Source organism: Stenella coeruleoalba (assembly GCF_951394435.1).
Source record: "Stenella coeruleoalba genome assembly, chromosome: 6".
In the NCBI taxonomy this organism is placed as follows: Eukaryota; Metazoa; Chordata; class Mammalia; order Artiodactyla; family Delphinidae; genus Stenella; species Stenella coeruleoalba.
In genome coordinates, this window is record NC_137151.1 from 33,797,606 (window position 1) to 33,823,392 (window position 25,787).

The 25,787-nt window shown below is 44.6% G+C and overlaps 1 protein-coding gene across 2 annotated transcripts in view; it reads right to left on the reverse strand.

Moving 5' to 3' along the window:
* TMEM163 (transmembrane protein 163) overlaps positions 1–25,787 on the reverse strand; it is a gene marked incomplete at its 5' end in the record, with an annotated part of 253,359 nt that overhangs the window by 26,894 nt on the left and 200,678 nt on the right. For both annotated transcript variants that reach the window (XR_013828826.1, XM_079925001.1), the window contains one exon: positions 17,584–17,680. Coding sequence is in view for 1 of the 2 variants with exons in the window: in XM_079925001.1 (XP_079781127.1) it covers positions 17,584–17,680 (97 nt within the window). The remainder of the gene's footprint in view (positions 1–17,583; positions 17,681–25,787) is intronic.

The window sequence follows — 25,787 nt, forward strand, 5'->3', positions numbered from 1 at the left end:
CTTACAAACAGAAACAGTCTCACAGACAGAAAACAAACTTTTGGTTACCAAAGGGGAAATGATGGGGGCAGGAGGAGAGATAAACAGGAGTTTGGGATTTAAAAAAAGAAACAGATGTGTTGCAAAGAATTGGCTTATGTGATTAAGGGCTGGCTAGGCAAGTCCCAGATCCACAGGGCCAAGCAGAAGGGCAGGCTGGGACTCTAAGGCAGAATTTCTTCTTCCTCAGGGAAGCCTCAGCATTGCTCTTTTTTTTTCTTCTTAAAATGATTTTTTTTGAGGTGGACTATTTTTAAAGTCTTTATTGAATTTGTTACAATACTGCTTCTCTTTAACGTTTTGGTGTTTGGGCCGCAAGGCATGTGGGATCTTAGCTCCCTGACCAAGGATCGAACCCACACCCCCTGCACTGGAAGGTGAAGTCTTAACCACTGGACCGCCAGGGAAGAAGTCCCATCAGAATTGCTCTTAATGCCTTTCAACTGACTGGATCAAACCCACCCAGATTATCAAGGATAATCCCCTTAAAGTCAACTGATAATAGGTGTTAATCGCATCCACAAAATTCTTTCACAGCAACACCTACATGAGTGTTTGATTGAACGACTGACTACAGCCTCACCAGTTGACACATGAAATTGACCATCACACTAGGTAACACACTCACGCTCCGGACCAGGTCCATCAGATGGTTACCCTAAGAGCACTCATTGGTGGGCAACCACTAAAGAACCTGAATTGTTCCTCACACTTATAAATACTGGGGCTACAGCAGAGGTTGTTACTGACACAGTTTACACAGGAGAGTGTGGTTTATGCCAGAATCTGAAAGCTTCTTAACACCTAAAAGAGACAATGTGGAAAAATGCCGCACACAGCACCCTTCCGAGCAAACTGACTTTGCTAGGTCCTCACATAAATGAATATTTTGTCTCTCTCATAGTTTGAGAACAAAAAAGAAAAACGATATGCCAAAAGCAAAACCTAAAAAGGAAAACTAAACAAACATGAAATTCACTTACCCGCCCCCTAAAACTGAGTGTGAACAAAATAAAGATGAGAGCTTAATGAACTAGAAAGAAAATCCACTCGATCTACAGAATCAGAAGCAGGTTTTTTTAAAAAATAAATAGAACTTTTGGCAAGCTAGCTTCAGAGACAAAAAGAGCATCAATAAACACTAGTAATAAAAGAGGGCCCATAAGTACTGATGCATTAGAGATTTTTAAATCATATGAGAGTAATATGAGCAACTTTAATGCAATAAATTTGAAAGCCTAAATAAAATGGGCAATTTTCTAGAAAAACAAATTTTGAAAAATGTTCCAAAAACATAAACTATAAAATATTTGAGATGGTGAGAAAAAAGCCTCAATAATAATAATAATGATCATAATAATAGAAGCAGCAAACACCTATTGTAGGACTGTTGGACACTTTTTAAAATGCTTTTTATGTGCATTAACTGAGTTAAGCGTTACAACTCTATGAGCGAGGCACTAATGTTATGTTTATTTTACACATGAGAAAACTGGAACCAAAGAGGAAAGTAACTGGTCCCAGTGCGACAGCTAATTCATGCAGGCGGTCTGGCCCCAGAGTTCACTATTTTAACAAACAGCATCCTTCACAGTCTCTCCAAAGGGCAGCAGCCCCAAGTTTGAGTTCTATTAAAACTTAAATGAACAAGTAATTCCTACATTACAACCAGTACTCCAAAGCACAGAAAAAGAAGAAAAGCTTACATAACCCATTACATGTGATACACAAGGACAGGGGCTTTAGACCCCATGTCACTTATGAGCATAGATACAAAAATCCTAAATGAAATAGTAAGTGGAAACCAGCAATGGAATAATATAATAATACTATCCGGCCAAGCAGGGTTTATTTGAAAATGCAAGGATGACTTAATATTAGACTATTGATTAATTAAAATATGAACATGTTAAAGAAAAGAAATATCTCAGAGTACACAGAAAAATTACTCAAAATTCCACACATATTTGTGATTTAAAAAAAAAAACCCTCCTAGCAAAACAGAAATGGAGCCATCACTCCAAAATCAGCAGCAAACCATTCAATATTGTACTAAAGATCTTGGCTAAGCAACAAGACAAGAAAAAAAGAAAAATGTTACAATTGGAAGGGAGAAGCTGTCATTATATAATATATCCTGTTACAGCTGGAAGGGAGAAACTGTCATCATATAATATATCCAAAATAATCAACCGAAAAACAAAACTAATTTTTACAAGTCGGCAAGGTTACAGGCTAACAAAATCTATATTCAAACATCATTACCTCTTTTATGCAGTAATAATTTAGAAAATGAAATATATATAAAGCAACAGAACTCAAAAACTATACAGGAATATAGCCCTAACAAAAATGTCTAAGGTCCGTATGGAGAAGATTATAAAACTTCATTACAGGACATAAAGGAAAACCTGAATGGAGAAAGATGAAATGGAGGGGACGATTAAATAGCTTAAAAAAGCCAGTTCTCTCAAAATTAATGAACTGAAAGCAACTCACACAATACTTCAAGAGGATTTTTCATTACAGTTGCCAAGCTGACTTTGAAATTCATAAGAAGTACTAGAAATGCAACGTTAGTCAAAACCACTTTGAAAACCCTAGAAAAGAGGGTGACCAAACGTTAAGACTTACTGTAATTACAGAAATTCTAAAAGTATGACACTAGAACAGAATGAACCAAAAGGTCCACGGAACAGAACCTCAAGTACAAAGGCAGCCACACACCCGTGGGAATTTGGCTTATGATGGTTGTAGCCTTTGAAATCGTGATGGGAACGTAGTATAATCACCTGAGGGTGGGGAAAAAAAAAATCAACAAAATTGGATGTCTACCTTATACCAAACACAAAAATAAATTCTAGGTGAACTAAAGGTCTAATTGTAAAGTCTAATTTCTTACATGCATGAAAAGAAAGTAAGAAGATAAAGGCATATATCTTTATGGCATCAGGGTGGTAAGGTATTCTTTTTTTTTTTTCTTAAGCAAAATGTAAGTTTTATTACCATTAAAGTTGATGTTGGAGAACATGGCTTAGATGTGCTGCAAAACTGGTTTCCAGATCTGATCTCCATAAATAGACCGACAGGAAAAGCACAGGTCTTCCCAGGGGAGGAAGAGCCTTTGTATCAAATGAGCAAAGGTTAAGAGAACTTGTGCTCTCTGCAGACAGACAGATCTCAAAGAGAGATAGGGAGAGGCCCTTCTCCCCAATACATCAATCAGATAAGAAAGCAACTTCTTTCCTGGGGAAGAGTGAAAGAAAGGGCAGAGACAGGCCAAGATTATTTTAATAGATGATTCTTTCATATGAAAGGAAATAGCAGGAATGAGAAGTAACCATTTATCCTAAAAAAAAACCTAATGCAGACTCTCAGTTTGTGTTACTGGAGGATTATGCATAAACCAACAGATGGATGGGTGGATGGATGAATGCGTGGATGGGTGGATGGGTGGATGGATGGATGGATTTATTTATTTATTCATTCATCCACTCATTTATTTGCATTCATGTACTATCATTATCTAATTCACAGGAGTAAAAGCACTCTTAACCCCCTTCCTTCTCCAGGGAAACACAACCACCACAACCCCTTAAAGGAAAGGATTGATAAATTTCATTACACCAAAATGGAAGGCTGGAGCAAGGGGTTACTTCTAAAATTATCTGCAACTTGTATATGACGAGACTGATACTCAGAACATATAAATAACCCTAAGAACCAATAAGAAAAGGACAAAAGAGAAATGGGCAAAGTAGCAGCTTATAAAAGAGGAAACACAAACGACAAAATAAATGATTTTTTAAGTGTAATCAACTTCACCAAAAATCAAGGGAAAGCAAACTAAAATGAAATACGGTTTCTCACCCATTAGACTGAAAAACTGTGATAAGTTGCAAGATATCAAATATGGTGACATTCGGAGAACGTAAACTGGTACAGCCACAGTGAAGGGCAAATTGGCAGTATTTATTAAAATACGTGCACCTTCTACTATCCAAAAATTCCTCTCCAAGACGTTACCCTCTGGAAACACCATCTGCCCACACTACATATTACCATGATAGTACAACAAGGTTCATTCGAACAGTTTTGATATAGTGAAAAAGCTGGAAACAACCCAATGTCCATCAACAGGAGAGGGGTTAAAGGTACATGAATTTATATGATGGGCAATTAACATCATAAATAGTCTAGATTTAAACATGTTGATTTTAAAAGTTGCAGTGTGATATATACAATATCCATCGATGTAATAACACATACAATATTGGATTTCCTATGGATATAAATATGTATCACAAAAATTTAGGGTGATGGTCAAAGGAGCCATATATATGGGCTGCCTCACCTGTGCATCACCTATTCACATACATCACTAGCACCACAGCACAGAGAGGACTCTAGACTATAAATGGGAAGGGGGGTGGGTCTGTTTGGAATAAGCCCTCCTTGCAAGCGATGCTTCTCCCACAGGGGTGAAGGACGTCCGTGGCGAGGTCCCAGGCAATCTCTGTTTGCAGTGCCTTGAAAGATGAGCTCCTCCTGGTTACAATCTTTTCCTAAGTGTGGTTCTAGCCTGTCACCTGGTAGGGCCAGAGGCGTCATGCATGCAACACATTTACTGAGTTTCTGCTACACGGCAAACCCTATCAGGTGCTGGGAGAACAGCAAGGCTAAATCCTCAGTCTCCAGTCTACTCAGGGAGGCGAGTAGACAGGAAATTACACCGCAGTGTGGCCAGCAGTCAGCCGGAGGTACCATGGGACCACAGAGGATGGGCTGGGTGGCTTCTGGGCAATTCTAAATGGGATTCGGGTGGGGGTGAGGGGGTTAGTTAAAATAGGAGGACGGCAGGCAGACCTTGTGCAACGCTAACTTTCACCAATGCTGCTTCTCACTAGCAGAAGGGGGGAAACGTGGACAGCCACAGCTCTCAACAGTGAGAGCTTTAACTCAGCTGTTTCCTCTTATAACCCTCTCCGCATATACCCCCCCCACTTTGAAAAGCCACCGCACAGAAAATAAAGGAGAAAGTCCAGGGTCCCTCCTAAAGCAGCTGACCTTCACGAGTGCCCAGTCAGCCTAGTCCCCGTGTTTCACCTCTGTTCGGAAAGTTCTTTAGGGTAAAGATCCTATATTGAGTCCATGGGGGCTCGGATGATAAGAGAGCCCACTTTCATAGGATTACTCAGGAAATAGGAATTTTTACCCAGTGCGCCCCCAACTATTTCCCAGTATCAACTGTTTCCCTAACAATCCAGTAACACGTATGGCTTTGTCACCAAATACTCACATTCTAGACAGAGGCAGACTATTCCAAAGTACTAGCACTGCAACTTAGTCCGAAATGCTCTGCTGTACTAGGATGTATTGTGCGCACCAGATACACAGGTGTATTTCAGTCAACGCTTGAGAAATAGAAGGGCATTCAGTATGATTCTCTCCATTAGCTAAACAATAAACACAAGAACAGAAATGTTATGAGGACTCTGTTGTCCATGTTATACTGAGGGAAGTGAATGAAAAAGTAATTACCTTAAAGTGTTAAACAAACACCTTTTGAAAAAAATATTTTTTTTTCTTCCTTCCAAAGATAACAATGCTCTCAAAACCTCACAGAGAGAAAAAATTGCTAAGTTAGAGTGATAACTTCTCTCATTCTCATAGCAAGAGATTAAATAAGTTTCCCAAGGTCAAGAAGAGACACATTTGAATAGCAGCATATTCGACCTTGACCCAGCAACGCCCATCTTTGATAAACACCCGTATCTTTAAATACACAGACGTTCCTAGGACATGGAGAGGAGTGAGCACGTTTCCCTCTCTCCCTGCCTTCCTTTCTCTTCTCCAGTTTTGGTACCATAACCCAGCAGCCCCCTAAGACAGGTTTTTGGTAGCAGGTGTCCTGCTGGAATCTTCAAGGCCACAGGGAAGATATCAGGGGTGGGCAGAGGAGTTCACTCCCATTGAGTTGAGTGTGGGAAATGCTAGATGTGGAGTTTAATTAGAATCTTCAGTGAGAATACGTCTCTGGGCTATATTTTCTCAACTGGGAAACAGAACCAGTTGTATTAGCTTTTCTTAAAAGCTGACTTTTGGGTCTCAAACCCTGGGGTACTTCAGGAGACAGTCCATGGAAAAAGAAGGAGCCCTCCTGACCAGTCCAGGACCTGGTTCCATTTGCCATGGTTGTCTCTGACGGTGGATCTCATACAGTTACTTTATTTTTCTATCTGAGGTTTTGTTTCCTTGTTATAAAATGGCAGTGGGTCTGATGTCTCTGCCTACTTTGGAAACACGGCGAAGGCCTAATGAGCCTCAAGCTAAAAAGCCCTTTTTTGAAGCAGAAAACACAAAGAGGCATCATAGAAAGAGAGCAACATGGCAGACCGATCACCGACATATCATATTCTGGTTAAAATGCTAGGCTTACACAGCAAGGAAAAGAGAACCAATCAGAGCCCCTTCAGAGCAATTTCCCAGGTAACACCTGAACTGACAAACAAATCATACTGTATGCAAGGGACTGAAAGGACAGACTACCCACACTTTCACATTTAAAATGGTTAATACTCTCAAGAGGCAGAGCCACCAGCAGGCACTTCAGGGGAGTTTCTGGCAACTGCATGAGATCAGTCATATTTCAGCAGAAGCTCCTCTTACTATGTACCTCTGATGACAGCTGTCACATTTAGCCTACACTTTACATTTGCCCCTCTCATCATACACTTTTTCTTCATGTTATTGACTACAGTGTAACTTTTAGCAGTGCTGTCCACATCCCAGGTACTGAACGTGTGGGTTACACTGAGAAAACTAAACCCTCACTTCACAGCATCTTAAAATATTTATCCTATTATAATAGATCTGAGCAGGATTTCTATCTGGTGTAGCTATGTGAGGTCATTTGTGGCCAAGCATAGCATCTGGATGTATTGATACTTGAACCGTACATATTTAAACTAGACAGCTTAATCAGCATTAACATTTTTTTTTTTTTTACTATTTATTTCTTTAGGCTCCTCCAGGTCTTAGTTGCAGCACGTGGGATCCTTTCTTAGTCGCGGCTTGCGGGCTCTCAGTTGCAGCATGCAGACTCTTACTTGTGGCATGCATGCAGGATCTAGTTCCCCAACCGGGGATTGAACCTGGGCCCAGTGCATTGGGATCATGGAGCCTTACCCACTGGACCACCAGGGAAATCCCACGGTTGACTTTTTTTATGCCTATGAAATCACCACCAAAAGCAAGAGGATATTTCCATCACCCTCACTAGTTTCCTTGTGACTCTTTAATAATCCCTCCCCTGCCTCTAACACCACATCCTCTGGCAACCACTATCTGCCTTCTGTCACTAGAGATTAGATTACACCTAAAATTTTACGTAAGTGGAATGATACAGGCATACCTCCTTTCACTGTGCTTCGCAGATACCGTATTTTCTATAAATTGAAGGTTTGTGGCAACCCTGCATCGAGCAGGTCTTTCAGTGCCATTTTCCAACAGCATTTGCTCACTCTGTGTCTCTCCGTCACATTTCGGTAATTCTCACTCTACCTCAAACTTTTTCGTTATAATTACATTTGCTGTGGTGATCTGTGACCAGTGATCTTTGATGTTACCCACAACTCGATGAAGACTCAAGATGAGGGTTAGTATTTTCAGCAATAAAGTAGTTTTATAAATTAAGGTATATACATTGCTTTTATAGATACAATGTTACTGCACACTTAGTAGACTAAAGTATAGTATAAATGTAACTTTTCTATGTATTAGGAAACCTACAAATTTACATGACTCGCTTTATTGAGATATTCGCTATATTGTGATGGTCTGGAGCCAAATCCACAACATCTCCAAGATATACCCGCATATTACATATTTCCTTTTTTTTTTAATAAAGCTATGTGTTTGCACATAGCTTTCTTTTTTTTTAATTTATTTATTTATTTTTGCCTGTGTTGGGTCTTCGTTGCTGCACGCGGGCTTTCTGTAGTTGTGGAGAACGGGGGCTACTCTTCGCTGCGGTGCACAGGCTTCTCTTTGCAGTGGCTTCTCTTGTTGTGGAACACCAGCTCTAGGCGTGCAGGCTCAGTAGTTGTGGCTCGTGGGCTCTAGAGCTCAGGCTCAGTGGTTGTGGCACACGGGCTTAGCTGCTCCACAGCCTGTGGGATCCTCCCGGACCAGGGCTTGAACTGGCATCCCCTGCACGGGCAGGCGGATTTTTAACCACTGTGCCACCAGGGAAGTCCCTAGTATATGTTTCATTTTGCTTTGCGTCTGGAACCCACCTTCATTATTCTGAGTTTCATCCGTGTTGTTGCATGAGTCAGTGATGCTTTTTTATGGCCGAGTAGTATTCCATTGTATGGATATACCACTATTTCACCTATTCATAGAATTTGGATTCTGTCCAGTGTTTTTTTGTTTTTTTGTTTTTTTTTGCGGTACGTGGCCCTTTCACTGTTGTGGTCTCTCCCGCTACGGAGCACAGGCTCCGAGCGCGTAGGCTCAGCGGCCATGGCTCACGGGCCCAGCCGCTCCACGGCATGTGGGATCTTCCCGGACCGGGGCACGAACCCGTGTCCCCTGCATCGACAGGCGGACTCTCAACCACCAGGGAAGCCCCCTCTGTCCAGTTTTTGATATTATAAATAAAAATGCAATAAACATTTGTGTAAGGGTCTTTGTACATATGTATATGTTCATTTCTCTTGGGTAAATACCTGGTCGTGGAATGGCTAGGTCATATGGTAGACAGATGTTTAACTTTTTAACGAACCTCTGAACTCTTTTCTAAAGTAGATGAACCATTTCACTTTCTCATCATCAATGTATGTGAGCCCTAGACGTTCCACGTACTTTTGTTTTTTCCATTTTAGACATTCAAATGGGTATGCAGTGATATCTTATGGTGGTTTTAATTTGTAATTCCTTGGTGACTAATAATGTTGAGCATTTTTTTGCATGCTTATTGGCTATTCATTTATCTCTTCTTTTGGGAATTGTCTGGTAACTCTTATGCCTATTCTCTTATTGGATTGTTTGTCTTCTTATTAAACTGTTCTTTATACATTCTGGAGGCAAGTCTTTTGTCTGATCTGTGTGTGTTGTCTGTGCAGTCTTGTCATTTTCTTATTGGTGTCTTGGAAGAGCAAAGGTTTTTTACTTTAATGAAGTCCAATTTTCTTTTTTTTTTTATGTTATGGTTCAAGCTTTTAGTGCCATATCTAAGACACTTCGCCTATCCCAACATTGCAAAGATTTTCTCTTTTGTTTTCCTTTAGAAGTTTTAGGGGTTTAGATTTTACATTGAGGTTTACGATCCATTTTGAAGTAATTTTTATATATAGGTGAATATCCATTTTTGTCCATAAAGCTTTCCAGTTGCTCCAGCACCATTTGTGGAAAAGAGACTTTTCTTTCCTCCATTGAACTGCCCTGGCGCCTTCGTTGAAAGCCAGTTGACCAGATACGTATGCATCTATTTCTGGGCTCTATTCTCCTTGAGCTCACTTGAGCCAATAATAACCCACTTTGATCCGTGCTCACTTCTCTTCTGTTTAGAAGCCGGTAGGCCTGTGGCATTAGATTAATGAAGAGGTCAGTCTTGCTGCAGTGATGGAATTATTCTGTCTAAAGTAACAAGAGTGGGACACCCCTGATGGTCTAACAGCAGGAATTTCTGCCTTTCTTTGTGCAGTGCTGGGGAGGTGCTGGCAGGGTGGATGGATGGTGAGGACCTTGACTGTGTGCAACTGTTTGTTTTTAAAGTATTTGTCAATGCGGCTCCCAAATCAAAGTTGGAGTTATGCTTGAGAGCATGTCATGTGGGAAGATGAATCTATCGCTGATGGCGGATCCAGGAATTAGAGGTTATTGCGCAAGAAGGCGCCCACAGCATTGCCCAACCTGAGCTGAAAATAGGATCCTTGAAGGCATTTCCTGGACGGTTCAATACAGCCTAAGCTTCCAGAACTAAAGGCATCAGAAGGTCCACCAACTTCCTTAGAAGTCTCTTCTCTGGTCCAACAACAATAGTATTAGCCAGCATTCATTCAACAGTTATGTGCTAAGCACATCACCTGCATCTTTTTATTCTGTTTCTTAACAATCTTACAGAGAAGATCTCTATTATTATTTCCATTTTACAAACAAGGAGACTGAGGCAGAGAAGGCTGAGCCACATGCTCTAGCTTCCTCTAGTTAGGATGGGGTAGGAGTTGGGCGCTGTCTCCCTGACTTCAGCTCCAACGTCTTTAACCACATGGTGCTACTGCCTCAGAGCACTCAGTACAGCAGCCTTGAGAAACTCACTCCCATGGATGAGGCGCTGGCCTCAGAATACCTGAGGCTGACAAGCTGCCTGGGTGGGTAGCATCTCGGTGAAACTGCTCACCCAGCCCCAAACCTTCACTGCTGCCCCACCATCCTCCCCCAGGTCCTCCTGTTAACCAGCTCCTACCTCCAAAGGGATGCCATACAGAATGGACCTGAAAGACAACCGGGGCAGGCTGAGGGGTGACAAGAGGAACGGGAAAGAAGGGATGAGCATCTTTGAGAGCAGCAGAGACTAAAGGGGGGCAAGAAAGGACTTGAAGGGAAATGCCCGAGGAGGAGGTGGCAGGCAGGGAGTGATGGAAGGTACCAGAAAGAGGAGGAATGAGGGTAGAGGCGAGATTTCCAAGGAGGTGGGCAAGGAGGGGGCTCAGAGAGTTAACTGTGGGAAGGAGAGGCCCTGAGCGAGAGGGAAGGATGAAAGGGAGGGGGCAAATGGTCCCCTGTACTGAGAACAGGGGTGTGGGGATGGGGCAGGCTAGGCCATCTCCATCTTCTCCACAAGGTAAAGGCGCACCAAGGGCCAGATGAGAAGCAGCTAAAGAACATAAGGAACTCCTACGCACCCACAACAGAGACTGAACGCTCAACACTTCGCAAACACAAAAGCCTACAAATCCGAGAATCATGGTCACTTCTGTAGGAAGATCGAGGGAAAGTTCTCGGCTGTGGACTTGTATCACCCTAAACTATCCATTACAGGAGTTTTCTCTCTAGCTTTGCTCCTAAGAGTGGGATCTCATCGGAGGCTCTTGCAGGAACACCACGGACCTCCCCCAGCTCTGCAGAGTCAGCCCACCCTGGAGCGCAGGAGGCTGGCAGCAACATGGCGTGAAGACATGCATCCATGAAAGCAGGCAGCCGCCCCGCCAGAAGCCACCTTCATGTCCCACGAGGACTGGAAATGAAACAGAGCTCATGACTGGTGGCCTGCCAGAAAATGAGCAACTGTGAGGGGCTCCCGATTATTGGTGCAAGCGCCTTTGTTCTGGTGGGTGGGATGGAATGTCAGGGAAGAACTTAGCAGGGAGAGAGACAAGGGGAAGTCTGAAGGCAACCTCGCTCCTCAAGGAAGAAGAATAAAAATGAGGCTGAGCCATCACTCCTGACCCACAATACAGTTATTTTTCCTTCTTCCTTTTGCCCCCTTCTCCCTTACGTTTTTCTCTCTGTTCCTCCCTCTTACCCAGACATGCTGGTGTCAGCAGAGGACAAAGGGCACGAGAAACAGAAAACAGGCTCACGTGGACCCCACGGCTCCGGTAGCTCCTCTGCCCTTGAGAGCCCCCTCCTCCCCGGGTCCCACCCCCACCCCCTGCCCAGTGCCCACGCGTCCTTCGGATGTCACGTGGAGGGAGCGCTCCTCCAGGAAGGCCCCAACACGCCTCCCCCATGCCAGGCTTGATAAGGAAGTCTTCTGTGCTCTCATGCGATTGTCTCTACCACGACCCTCATCACCTGAACCAGATGTATCGGTTTCTGGGTCTCTCCCCCGCTGTGACATCCCTGGGAGCAAAAGCCAGCTCCTATGAGAAGTCAAGGACTTTGCAGAGAAATGGAAAACTTTAGGCATTAGTGTTAGTTGACTTTGAATCCCCGGTGCCTAGACAGGGGGACCTGGGATCAGGAGGCATTTACATGGTTGCAACTGTTATTATTATCAGCACGGGACCATATGTTATTCATTGCCAGTCGGGAACCATGCATGATTTTAATTATAATTGTTATCACTATTAGTGCACCTGACTTAAGGAGGTTAGACCCAGACACGGGTCAAGAGCTCGAGGTAAAGATGTCACAGTCACCAACAGAGGAGCTAATGAGCGCATCTAACACAACAGGACACAGAGAGAGAAAGCGCGTGGGAAAGGATGGGACCTCTTGGGCACTGGGATCAGAAACAATACTTTCTTCTTTTGTAAAGTACACGACGGTTGATAGAGCCTTTGCACGTTCATCACATCATTTAATTCTCACAACTTTTGTTGTGCGGTAGGGGGCATGGCACCCATTTACAAAGAGGAAACCATCGGTCAGAGAGGAAACACAATCTGCTGGGAGCCACGCAGCCAACGAGCGGTGGGTTAGGCTTAGAGGACAAGCCTTCCAACAGCACGCCGTTTCCCCGAAATGCAGTGGCCCAGAGTTGGCTACTGCAACCTGAAGCCAGAGAGAGAACAGCCCCGGTTCCATCCAGCCGGAGGGAAGGGGGACCAGGAGGCAGGAAGGAGGGATGGAGGGGCCCGTCTGAAATGAACTCAGGCCACAAGTTGGAAATTTGATGAGTTCAGAAGCATTAAACATCAGACGGTTAAGAGCAGCAGCCGCCACAGCAGCACTGTCTTCTCATGACAATTATCTTAAATACACGGCTCACTCGATCCACACCATAAACTTGTGATGGAAGTACCGTCCCCACTGTGCGAATTAGGAAGCCCAGGGCAGGGAGGTGGAGCGACTTGCCTGCGGCGGTCACGTGGGTACGAGGGGGGGGCGTCACACCTCCGACAGCTCAGCACCCCCCAACGCCCGCATCCCTCCCACACGCTAAGCAGCTTCCCTAAAGCACCTTCTTCCGCGTGATGCCATGTAACCCCTGAGTCCCCTCCATTCACACTTGGCCTACTTCTCCATTGCTTCTTGGTTCACCTGCCTGCAGGTTTTTCAAGAGACAAATTAAGGGGAGCACACCCTGGTCAGCGGCACAGCGTGCAGGGGGCCCGCATGGTGAGGGCAGCAGTGGAAGCCAGAAAAGCCAGGGATGGGACCAGCTGGGGATCTGGGCACCCCAATCTGAAGATGAGAAGACAGAAAAGGAAAAACAAAACAAAAAAAACAAATTAAAGGGCTTCCCTGGTGGCGCAGTGGTTGAGGGTCCGCCTGCCGATGCAGGGGACACGGGTTCGTGCCCCGGTCCGGGAAGATCCCACATGCCGTGGAGGGGCTGGGCCCGTGAGCCGTGGCCACAGGGCCTGCACGTCCGGAGCCTGTGCTCCGCAACAGGAGAGGCCACAACAGTAAGAGGCCCGTGTACCGCAAAAAAAAAAATTAAAAAAGAAGAAGAAGAAGAAATAAGACAGAAGGCCTGGACCTGAAAAGCCAGTGAACAGCAGGAGCGTGCGTGTAAGCTCACAGTTACCAGGAGCCCCAGATGGGGAGACAAGGGTTCAAATCCAGGTACTGCCACTAGCCAGCTGATGACCTCGGGAAGATAGCCTCAGCTTTCAGAGCCCCCATATGCCACCATAACAGAGAAGCATGCCACCTTTCCCCGCCTACCAAAGCGGGCTGTGGCAGGTGTAAAAACAGCAAGACGATGATACTCCTTTCAAAGCAGCCCCAGACATAAGGCCAGACTATCACCACCACATCTGCGGCACCACCCATGCTCCCCAACTTCTAGAACCGTAGTTCATGCAGAGTTTCTGAGAAGGTTCTTTTGGAATCTGTTTCATCGATGATCCTACGTGACCCCGTGCAGGTCGCGAGGGTGCAGATCTAAGGTTCATGAAGCACTCACAGCAGACGCTGCAGACTCTCGTCTGGGGGTCCCCTGAGAGCATAGCTGGCCAGACTCCTCCAGCATGAGGCCACTGAGGGGCAGGCGACATCACGGCTCAGAGCCAGCTGACTTCACAGGTGGGAAATTCCTCACGGCATAGCTTTCTTATTCAAAACTCACCCATTCTTACAATTACTCACACTCTGAGAACTGTGCAGGTGACATTAAAAAGAAAGCTGCCGGGGGCTTCCCTGGTGGCGCAGTGGTTAAGAATCCGCCTGCCAATGCAGGGGACACGGGTTCGAGCCCTGGTCCGGGAAGATCCCACATGCCGCCGAGCAACTAAGCCCGTGCGCCACAACTACTGAGCCTGCACTCTAGAGCCCGCGAGCCACAACTACTGAGCCCACATGCCACAACTACTGAAGCCCGTGAGCCTAGAGCCCGTGCTCCGCAACAAGAGAAGCCACCGCAATGAGAAGTCCACGCACCGCAACGAAGAGTAGCCCCTGCTTGCCTCAACTAGAGAAAGCGCACGCACAGTAGAAAAGACCCGATGCAGCCAAAAATAAAATATAATAAAACCTTTAAAAAAAAAAAAGAAAAAGAAAGCCGCCGGGGCGAGGGGTGGGAGCAGGATGGACCTGGGGCAGGGAAGACACTGCTTCAGACAAACCCACAGTAACAACTTGATGGAAATCATACATCAAAAGGCAATTCTGCAGATGAGGGCAAGAGTGAATCTGTAACTTGGACCTGAAATCCCGAACATCAAGGCCATAAACAGCAGTCTCCCTGGTTTCTACCGCCACAGGCCAGCAGCAGCAAAGAGGCAAAGGCTGTATTTGGCCTGCGGGAAACTGACTCCCAACCAGGGTTCCCAAAATTTAATTAGTTGCCCATTTATTTCACATTAAACATAGGTTTCCATGGCAATTCTGCTAAGGGGCCGACCCTTCCTCTGCGCACACACTGTCTGGATGCCACAGACCCAGGCAGTTTCTCCTGTTTTCGGGACTGGCGTCTGTGAGCATCTGAGTTTGTGGCTGCGAATTCAGATGAGACATTGTGGATGGACGCTCATCTTGAATGACTGCAGGCCAGGGGTTTGGGCTCCCCAAACTTCTAGAGCAGAGAGTAGGAACCCAAAGACTCGGGATTGAAATGCTGTCAGATAACACCTGGCAGCATTTACCTGGTCCCCGTGTGCCATTCAGCTGATCAGAAGCCCTCCCCTCTGGAAACAGGAGATCACATGCCTTTGTTACCTTTCGGTAACTCTGAAGGCTTAACAAACAAAACAAAACAAAACAACAAATCACCTTACATCTTTCATTAGAGTTCTGATGAGATGACCATAAACAGGTGTGATTTTTAAATCCCACACCAGGACTAATAAAAGATGCAGTGGGTGTGAGCCCTCCCAGAACAGGGCCAGTCTTGGTACAATCATGGAGCTCTTCACCCTCTCCCATCCCAGCCAGGGTGGGCATCAGACATCATACCCTGATGTGGAATTTAACTTGGTAGACTTCTTCTCTTAAGACTATATGCACTGTAAGATGTAAGACTGTTCCCGGTTAAAAATGGTTCAGCTTTCAAGACAAGAACGAGGGGGGCCACGAACAAGGGTCCATGAGCACAGCTATCTATTCCACATCAACTGAGCCGTGTTACACATTAATTTTTAATGTATAAATAAATGAATGCATCAACTAGCCCAGGGCTGAAAATTCCCACCAATACACATTTCTTAGAGTGGAGTGAGATTTCCATCCCTTATAAAATGCAAAGATGTTATCTGACTGACATCTTAATCCATCACGCTTAATACTTTTATGTCTACGGTTTACCTAAGCTTCAGATTCTGATGGAATGGAACACAGGATAGCCAATCTGATGGAGGAAAAGGATGGAAAAGTCCAGGATCCCAGGCAACCAGGAAGATCAAGGCGAGACAAGCACAATGTGAGAGGAAGCACACGGAGTATAAGCCATGGGATTATTTGTGTGAGCTAGCTCTGCTGAAAAAGACCAGATCCATAGGTAGGTACACTCCTAACCTGCGCTCCATCTTTCCTCCATGTCATGGAGATATTAGAGAACATGCTCCTTGCCAGCTGCGATGATAAATAACGGTTAACGTCCTCGGGAGTTACTAAAGGAATGGCTCTAATGTCTGTTTCAAGTTGGCGGGGGTGGGCACACAGTACAACTTAGAGCAGTCACCTTAACAGCTCTATTAAATGCAGTGTAACGCCCCGCTTCATTTTCATCTTCCCTATACACACACACAAATGCAATACGTTACCCCCAAAAGATGAACATGTATTTTTCTAAGAGTGAAATTAAAGGTCTCATGATTTAGGCCTTTTATAAGATGGTGCACATAGCCAAGCTCAAACCAAATCACATCCTAAAAGAACAGTCCATAATTTTGTATTAAATCACTATGCAACTTACATACAGGTACACTTCATTTCACTGCTTTTTTTTTTTTTTTACAAATTGAAAGTTTGTGGCAACCCTGTGTTGAGCAAGTCTATCGGCACCATTTTTCCAACAGCATTTCCTCACTTCCTGTCCCTGTGTCACACTTTGTTAATTCTCGCAATATTTCAAACTTTTTCATGATTGTTATACTTGCTGTGGTGATCTATAATGAGTGATCTTTGTTACTACTGCAAAACGGTTAAGACTTGCTGAAGGCTCAGATGATAGTTCACGTTTTTTGCAATAAAGTATTTTTTAATCAAGGTATGTACTTTTTTTTTTTAGACGTAATGCTATTGAGTACTTAATAGACTACAGCAGAGTAAACATAACTTCTACAGGCACCAGGAAACCAAGAATTTTGTGTGATTTGCGTTATTGCATTATTTGCTGTACTGTGGTGATCTGGCCCCGAACCCGCGATATCTCTGAGGTATTGTCTGTACAGTGAAGCATTGTAATGGCAGCACCTTACTCTCCTGGTACGTATATCAGCTGCCTTCTAACATGAAGATAGCCTGACAGGAGAGTGTAAAAATATTCCTTATCACAGCATTCATAAGGGGCGGGGGGAAAAAAAAGAATCAGAGTGCCAAATAAAAGAATCTGGGTGCCTCTCACCCAGAAAACAAGGCAGTTTTATATGAAATTATGAAATTATGTCCTTTAATTTTAATTAAAGGACACTTTAATATGTCCTTTAATATGAAATTATGTCCTTTAATATGAAATTATGTCACTTTAATACGAAATTATGTCCTCCAGTTTTTGCATCTGAATGTCAGTTGTTTCAGAAAGCCTAATGTGAACAGATTTATATACTGAATTGAGATACAAAGGAAAAAAATAATTCTTATTATAATAGTGATTGAATGGACACAGAAAAACAGATGCGAACAACACAGATCGGATCGCTCTGCTATATAAAAATCACTCCATTTCTCTTAACATAAAAGACTTTAAAAGTAGTCAAAAGATCTAAGGAGAGGGACACAGAACCCAGTACCAGCTCAACTACCTTTTTATCTTGCCCAGGGCTTGTCTCCACCAAGTCGTTCACATTCTACAGTGAGTTCTTCTGGACTCCTAAATATTGTATGTTTTCTCTCCACCTGCCCAACTTCCCCCAGTACATCTGGGGTGAGAGGTAACACAGGAGGCTGGTACCATCAGGAAAGACTCTTAAGACAAAAGAAGAACCTTACCACTTCCGGAAGCAGCTTAGTCGAGAGGTCATGGATGGCTTTGACCACTATGCATATGGATGACAGAAGGAATATCACCCCCAAGATGACACAGGCTCTGCAAAGAAACAGAACATTGGGACTCTTTACTGGGAGAACTCCACCCTGTTGATTTACACAATGACAGTGACAGTGACACAGCCTGAGGCACTGGGATCCACCGTAATTTGCCACACTCCCACCATGACCACCCCTAGTCTCAGAACTGATACAGAATCATCTCCAGAAGAATACAGCTCAGAGATGTATCACCAAATCAATCCCATGGGAAAGGGGCTCACCACGGTACGTGACCTCACAGCAACCCATGAATGCTGGTGTGGGAGGGTCTTCAAGGCCATAAAATCCTTCCCCCTTGCCTGGCAACACAACATTTCACTTCTCCAGCTGGAGGGTGCAGAGTTTAATAGCAAAGAGTGGAGGCTTTGGAAGGGGTGGGGGAGGGATGGATTGGGAGTGTGGGATTAGCAGATGCAAACTATTATAATACAGAATGGATAAACAACAAGGTCCTACTGTATCGCACATGGAACCATATTCAATAACCTGGGATAACCCATAATGGAAAGTAATATGAAAAATTATGTATATAACTGAATCACTTTGCTGTATAGCACATATTAACAACATTGAAAATCAACTATACTTCAGTAAAATAAATTTAAAAAAAGAGAGTAGAGGCTTTGGCACGAGACATCCCAAGCTCTACCATTTAACCTGTTGGTTGATCTCAGTCAAGCTACCAAACTTCTTTGAGCCTCATTTTCCTCGCCTGCCAAATGGGAATACTATTTCCTACCTGAAGATGAAATGAGATAATTGCAAAGAGCACAAAAAAGTTACCCACTGTGCTCACTTCGGCAGCACATATACTAAAATTGGAATGATACAGAGAAGATTAGCATGGCCCCTGCACAAGGATGACATGCAAACTCATGAACCGTTCCATATTTTTGAGGGAAGAGGTATGGGAACATATTTTTATGTATAACTGATTCACTTTGTTATAAAGCAGAAACTAACACACCACTGTAAAGCAATTATACTCCAATAAAGATGTTAAAAAAAAAAAAGTTACCCATTAATGCTGGCTTAAACAAAGTAACTGAAAAGCCCACCCCGGATGTCTCTTGATGATATGACAGGATAGACATCTTTGGATTTTCCCAAAGATAAAAAGAAGGAATAATTTGGTAATGACAAAAGAAGAGTATTCATGGCAGGATGGAGCGATTCTTTTAAAAGAAATGAGAGGAGAGAAGGAAGGATGAGGTCAGCCAAGACACCCAGCACAGGGGGAGGAAGGAGTGAGTTAGGGATGAGGCCAAGGGAAAAGGCAGAGGACACTCAGACAAGGGTTGGGGGTGGGAGCTGGGAGGATGTCTACGGGCTCGGGATGCATCAGCTGTCTCTGGCAACCCAGACACGACAACTCACAGGAGAAAGACAGACCGAAAATGAAAGTAAACCTGAGGAAATGATGATAGTAATACAAGGGTCAAAATACCAAACAAAAATGAAAAGAGAGAAACGAGAAATACAAGAATGACTGCAGTCAACCCTAGCTGTCCCAACATGAGGTCGCCATCATTCGGCAGCCTTCCCAGCCCTCTTCCCCAGCTATCAGATAAAATCATTTTTCATTACCCACCTTGGATTCCCTTCTCTGCACTAACAGAATTGCCCACAGTGGCACCTACTTAGAATCCTAGCCAACCTATAGACAGACATGTTCCCCCAAACCTAAAAGTCAGAAGTAAGTATGTAATCAGGCTGCTTGGAGTCCACTCAGTAGGCTTCTAATTAACACGTTAGTTGTAGGGTTTATTCTTTCAAAAACACAGATGGAAAGAGAGGATCGTCGAGGGCTGGGGTGAAACACAAAAGAACATAGAGAAGGGGGAAAAGTAACAAACAGGCTGGGGCTCTTGGTACAGGCTTGCGCAAAAGGAAATCCTGGCCCTGTAAACCAAAAGGATAATCTGCCCTGAGCGCCATACACCCCCATGGGGAGCCAGGGAAAGAGCATGCACTGAAGGGGGAAAAGACAACGCAGGCCAAAAGCACACAGGGACGCAGCGGCAGGAGTGAAGAAGGCTAACGTAGGCCATGTGCCGGGCCTGGTCACCACAGTCCCGGCAGGGTGCTCGGGGCAGAGGGGCCACAGCTGAGAGGACAGTCATGCAGGATGAGGTGGCTTACTGGAGGGCCTTTTTTTTTTTTTTTTTTTACAGTACACGGGCCTCTCGCTGTTGCGGCCTCTCCCGTTGCAGAGCACAGGCTCCGGACGTGCAGGCTCAGCAGCCATGGCTCATGGGCCCAGCCGCTCCGCGGCATGTGGGATCTTCCCGGACCGGGGCACGAACCCGTGTCCCCTGCATCGGCAGGCGGACTCTCAACCACTGCGCCACCAGGGAAGCCCTTCATCTTCTTTTAAATGTGTTGCAAATTCAAAAGCCCACAGTCACCCTTCCATCAACACTGCTGGAAGCCGGTGTGTCAGAGCTCCCCCAGGGCTGAAAAGCAGCTATTATGAGCAGAGGGTGTGATGCTATTTTTTAACGTGTTATTAATACTATATTGTGTTTACACAGCAGATTTCTCCTCAGCTGCTCAGAAGTTCTGCACATCAGCTCATAAATGCCCCGGTGGCCACTCACCAGACCTGGGTTTTTGTTCTTCTGTTATTTTATGGATTGGGAGCTGGGGGGTGGCGAGAGATGTGTTTCGTAAACACAAGGAGTCGAAATGGGAAAGTCAAGGATTTGGGAGGCTTGTCCAAAGTCACCGCAGGAGTTTGAAGTCCACCCAGAAAGAAAAGCCAGGTCTCCTGACGCCCTCCCTGTGGTCAGCCACCCTAAGGCTGTGGCCACTCACGTGACATCCCCACCCCACCACTGACAGGGCTGCAGTCGTCTGCAGGATGCAGGGAAGATTTGGGTCAGGAGCAAATACTGCAAGTATGGCGGCTTCTGAATCGGCAAGTGTGGGTTCTTTCCTGGTTTGGGGGGAGATGGACGGGGGGGCGGGGGTAGGGCGGGGGAGGGGAATTGTTCCATCAGCGCACCTTGGCCTTCACCTGGAGAGGCTAGTCCGGCACATATAGAGGGCAGTGTGCCCGCAGAGCCAGGTCACCGCAGTGAAGGCAGACTCCTCCTCCCTCCAGGCCAAATCCCACAGCAGGAAGACACTGATTCAGAAAGAGGCAAGTGATGGCTTTTACAACCTGTTTCTTGTATTGTTTTTTTAATCCACACCCTGGCTTATTTAAGAGATCTCCAACTCTTACCATATATTTGCCTTTCCTACTGTGATTTTCCCTTTCCTAGATACAAACGACTATATGTAAAATAGATAAACAGCAAGGATTTACTGTATAACAGGAAATTATACCCAATATCTTATAATAACCTTTAATGGGATATAATCTACAAAAAAAAACAACCCAATTCACTATGCTGTACATCTGAAACTAACACAGTATTGTAAATCAACTATACTTCAGTTAAAAAAAAAAAACTTTGGGAGGAGGGATAAATTGGGAGATTGGGATTGACATATACACACTACTATATATAAAATAGAAAACTAGGGCTTCCCTGGCGGCGCAGTGGTTAAGAATCCACCTGCCAATGCAGGGGACACGGGTTCGAGCCCTGGTCCGGGAAGATCCCACATGCCTCGGAGCAACTAAGCCTGTGCGCCACAACTACTGAGCCCACGTACTGCAACTACGGAAGCCCGCGTGCCTAGAGCTCGTGCTCCCCAACAAGAGAAGCCACTGCAATGAGAAGCCCGTGCACCTCAACGAAGAGTAGCCCCGGCTCGCCACAACTAGAGAAAGCTTGAGTGCAGCAACAAACACCCAACACAGCCAAAAAAGAAAGAAAGAAAGAAAGAAAGACAAAAAGATAATAGATAACTAATAGGGACCTACTGTATAGCACAGGGAACTCTACTCAATACTCTGTAATGGCCTATATGGGAAAGAAATCTAAAAAAAGAGTGGATGTATGTATATGTATAACTCATTTACTTTGCTGTACACCTGAAACTAACACAACATTGTAAATCAACTACATTATACTCAAATAAAAATTGAAAAAAAATAAAATTTAATTAAAAATAAAGAAAGAGGCAAATGAACTACAGCCCCCTTTCAACACAATCTCCCAACCAACCCAGACTGAAGCTGCATTTAAATTCCCACAGGACCAGTGGTTTTCAAAGCGTAGTCCATGGACTAGCAATGTCCACGTCACCTGGGAACTTGTTAGAAAGGGAAATGTCAGAGGCCACCCCAGACACACTGAATCAGAAGCTCTGCAGATGGGACCCAGCAATCTGTTTTAATAAGTCCTCCTGATGCTCACTGAAGTTCGAGAACCATGGTAGTATTAGTCTTGCCAAAGACACATTTAATATTTAAAAGAAGACTAGTAGAATCCAAAGAAATGGTTAACACCACTAGCACATTTTTTTTCTTCTCCGAAAGACTGCCAAGTTCTCACAGTGTTCAGCATCGTGAATATATGAATCACCTTGCAGTCAGCATTAATTTTTGCCTCTGAAGTTGTAAGGGCAAAACCTGTTGGCAGACACTCTCACATCCAAAGGAGAGAAGGTTGGAAGTTTGGTCCCTGGTCAACGGCAGGTTTAAAGGCCTGTGGTTCACATGAATAAAGCCTGGGTTTTACCATACCCATTCTAAATTATTTTCCAAAAAGAAGCTTCTTCTAACCATCCCCTAATTTACAAAAGACCTAAAACACAATCGCTCTGGCACTTAACCAATCCAATCTACAGCTTAAAGTGTAATGTTTTATTTATCATCTGTCACCCTAGTCTCCAAAGCATATGTAATCTGGGTTGTCGTCCAGTCAAATGTGAAATAATGAGAAATGAAAGACAGTCAAGGGGCGAGTACACATAGTACTTAGGGGTGCACGATTGCTGATGCTGTTTCGTTCTAGCTAGTCCTCTTTCACTCCATGTAGTCTGCCATTTTAAATAAAGCCACGAACAAAACCAGCTAGGAGGCAGGATAAAGGCAAGGAGACAGGGTGCCAAGCATGCCAGGAGCCATTTCTCCTTCTCTGGAACAGCCATGCCAAACAGCCACCATTTTATTCAAGACTCCCTGCTCCTTGACTAATTACCACCAGTCACCTCCTCTCCCACCGCAGGACTTCCCTCCCCTCCCCTTCCCATTCTTACTCATCTTACCTACCTGACCCTCCCAGGCTCTAAGACTCCATCTCCTCTCTCTACCCACATCCCCATCTCTCTTCTCTCTCGATTTTTAAAAAATATTTATTTACTTATTTATTTAGTTTGTGCTGGGTCTTAGTTGCAGCATGCGGGATCTTTGTTGCAGCACGTGGGGTCTTTAGTTGCGGCATGCACGCGGGGTCTAGTTCCCCGACCAGGGATCGAACCTGGACTCCCTGCACTGGGACCGCGGAGGCTTACCCACTGGACCACCAGGGAAGTCTCTCTCTTCTCTCTTTAGCTTCAACCTCATCCACCCACTGCTCTGTGAACAGGCTGTGGTGAGGGGGAAGATGGCTTGGACCAGGGACCATCACTCAGGCCAGAGCTCTCCAGGCACGGGGTCAAACCCTGTCCATGGATAGACTGTCCATCTCCTCAACATGTAACCACTAAGAACCTCTCCTTACTCAACAAATGGCCCTTTGCTTTTACACCTAACAATACACAAGATGACTAATCCCATCCAAGTGAAATCTCATTTAGATAGAACTTTCTTCCTGGCTTCAACCTTAGGGACAAAAGGCAACATGGTGGATTTGTTAAAGGATTAGATTCTAGAGCAGTGCAGTCCAATACAATTTTCTGTGATGATGGAGGTGTTCCATCCTGTGCTGTCCAAGAGGGTAGCCACTAACCATATGTGGCTACTGACCACTTCAAATGTGCCTAATACAACGGAAGAAATGAAGTTTTCATTTTAACTACTTTTAAAATTAATTAAAATTTTAATTTATTTAATTTTACTTAATTAAAATTTAAGTGACCACATGTGGTTAGTGACTATCACATTGGACAGTGGAGCTCTAATGGTTGGGTTGAAAATATAGAAGTTCACCCAATACTTTAAAGTTTTAAAATATATAAATTTATATAGATAGATAGGGAGAGAGACAAAGAGAGAGAGACCCAGAAGCTGCTCATCTCGATCAGGTAAGTTTATAAAGTGGGCTAGCAGGGACTGCTCTAGGAAACCTTGCAAAGGGGCATCATGTCTTTGGTATCTTTCTTCAATCAATGCATCATTTCCCTCCCTCCAGTAAACCCCCAGCTCCCAGGTTTACATGCCAAGTCTCACTCTTGTTCTCATCTAATGTCAACCAGTCCCAGCACATCTACTGCTCCACCAGGTTAACTGCATTCATTCACATTTCAAGGTCTACATGCCAAGGCTAAGGCAAACAAAACCTATTCCCAGCCTCCCGAGAGCACAAATCTGGGATGGGAAGCCTGAAAATCATTACTGGACAGTCACCAGTTGTGAATGTGAGAGGAGATAATGGACAAGGAACAAAAAGAAGAAAAGGGTCAAAGGGATGAAACAGAACCTGGGGACCGAGTGGGAAGGAGGGATGGTTCTGTGGTGTGACAGTTAATCTGGGTCTAGAAGACTGGACTGGAGTCATCAAGCAGAGAAGCTGGAAGGCTGTGGAGGGCGCTCCAGGCAGAGGGAACGTCATAAGCAAAAATGTGAAGACGTTAACACTGGGTGGTCCTGCTTCCATGGCAATTCAAAGTGGAGATGCTGTTCCTGGAGCATCTGGCTAGGGGAGCAGCAGTGCAAGGACCACACGAAGGGCCTTCTGTGTCCTGGAAGTCCCCTCGAGATGGAGGGCACAACACCCATGATATGCATAACGTTTTCTCTGCATCTACTGAGACGATCCTGTGGTTTTTATCTTTTCTTCTGTTTGTGTGGTGTATCACGTTGATTGATTTGCATATGTTGAACCATCCTTGTGAACTTGGGATGAATCCCACTTGATCGTGGTGTGTGATCTTTTTTATATTGTTGGATTCAGTCTGCTAATATTTTGTTGAGGATTTTTGCATCCATATTCATCAAAGATATTGGCCTGTAATTTTCTTTTTTTGCTGGTACCTTTGTCTGGTTTTGGTATCAGGATGATGGTGGCTTCACAGAATGTCTTTGGGAGTGTTCCCTCCTCTTCAGTTTTTTGGAAGAGTTTGAGAACGTGATATTTACAACAGATCTTAGATGGTACAAGGACCAGCATATTGTATTTAATAGTTATTTATTTTAATGTGCATTAGAAAAACTGATTTTCACCCCATGCCTGCAAGGATATTATTGCCTAGTGGAAAAAAGTCAAACATGATTATATTTAAATAAATGTTAAGAAAGCAATAGCATAGGTGGTACGTACGACAGGGCAAAAATCATCAAGGTGGAACACACGTCTGAGGCTGAGAAAGCCTGCAGTGGCGACAGGAAGTTATTAAACTGTTTTAGGCAAGAGAGGCCCATGATGTGATCTCGGCTTTACAAAGACCCTCTGACTGGGCTTAGAGTTTGGCAGCGTTGAAGGGAAAGAAACTAGAGGCAAGGGAATCAGCAGGGAGACAATGCTAGTAGCCTAGAAAACAAGTGATGACCCGCTGCAAAGGAGCCCTGACAGTCAGACAGAGGGATCAATCGGGAAAGACCTTACGGAGGCAGAGTGGATGGAACATGGTAACTGACTGGACAGCAGAGAAGGACACCAGGAAAACCCTGAGTTTCCTCTCCTACAGGAAACAGGTGGTGGCACATCCAAAAGTAGGAGGAATGAGACAGGAGTGGGGAGCTGGTAGTGAGTTTAGTCTAGGACTCGCGAAGCTTGAGAAGCAATGTCCAGACAGCCAGCTACACGGACCTTAGCTGAAGAGGCATCACCTGAGCCTGGCAGCCCAGGGTCATTTTCCTGGGCCCCTCTCGGTCTCACGATGCTGTTTCCGGGGTGTAGAGAGATGCAAGGAGACAAAGGAACAGGGCACGGCCATTCTAATGATTGCCAGACCCCACCCAGTCCCTCAACTTTCAATGTATGCTGCAAGGGGCGTGCATGCTGAGACCCACGAGCCCCAGGCTCCTTTGATTAACCAACAAATAC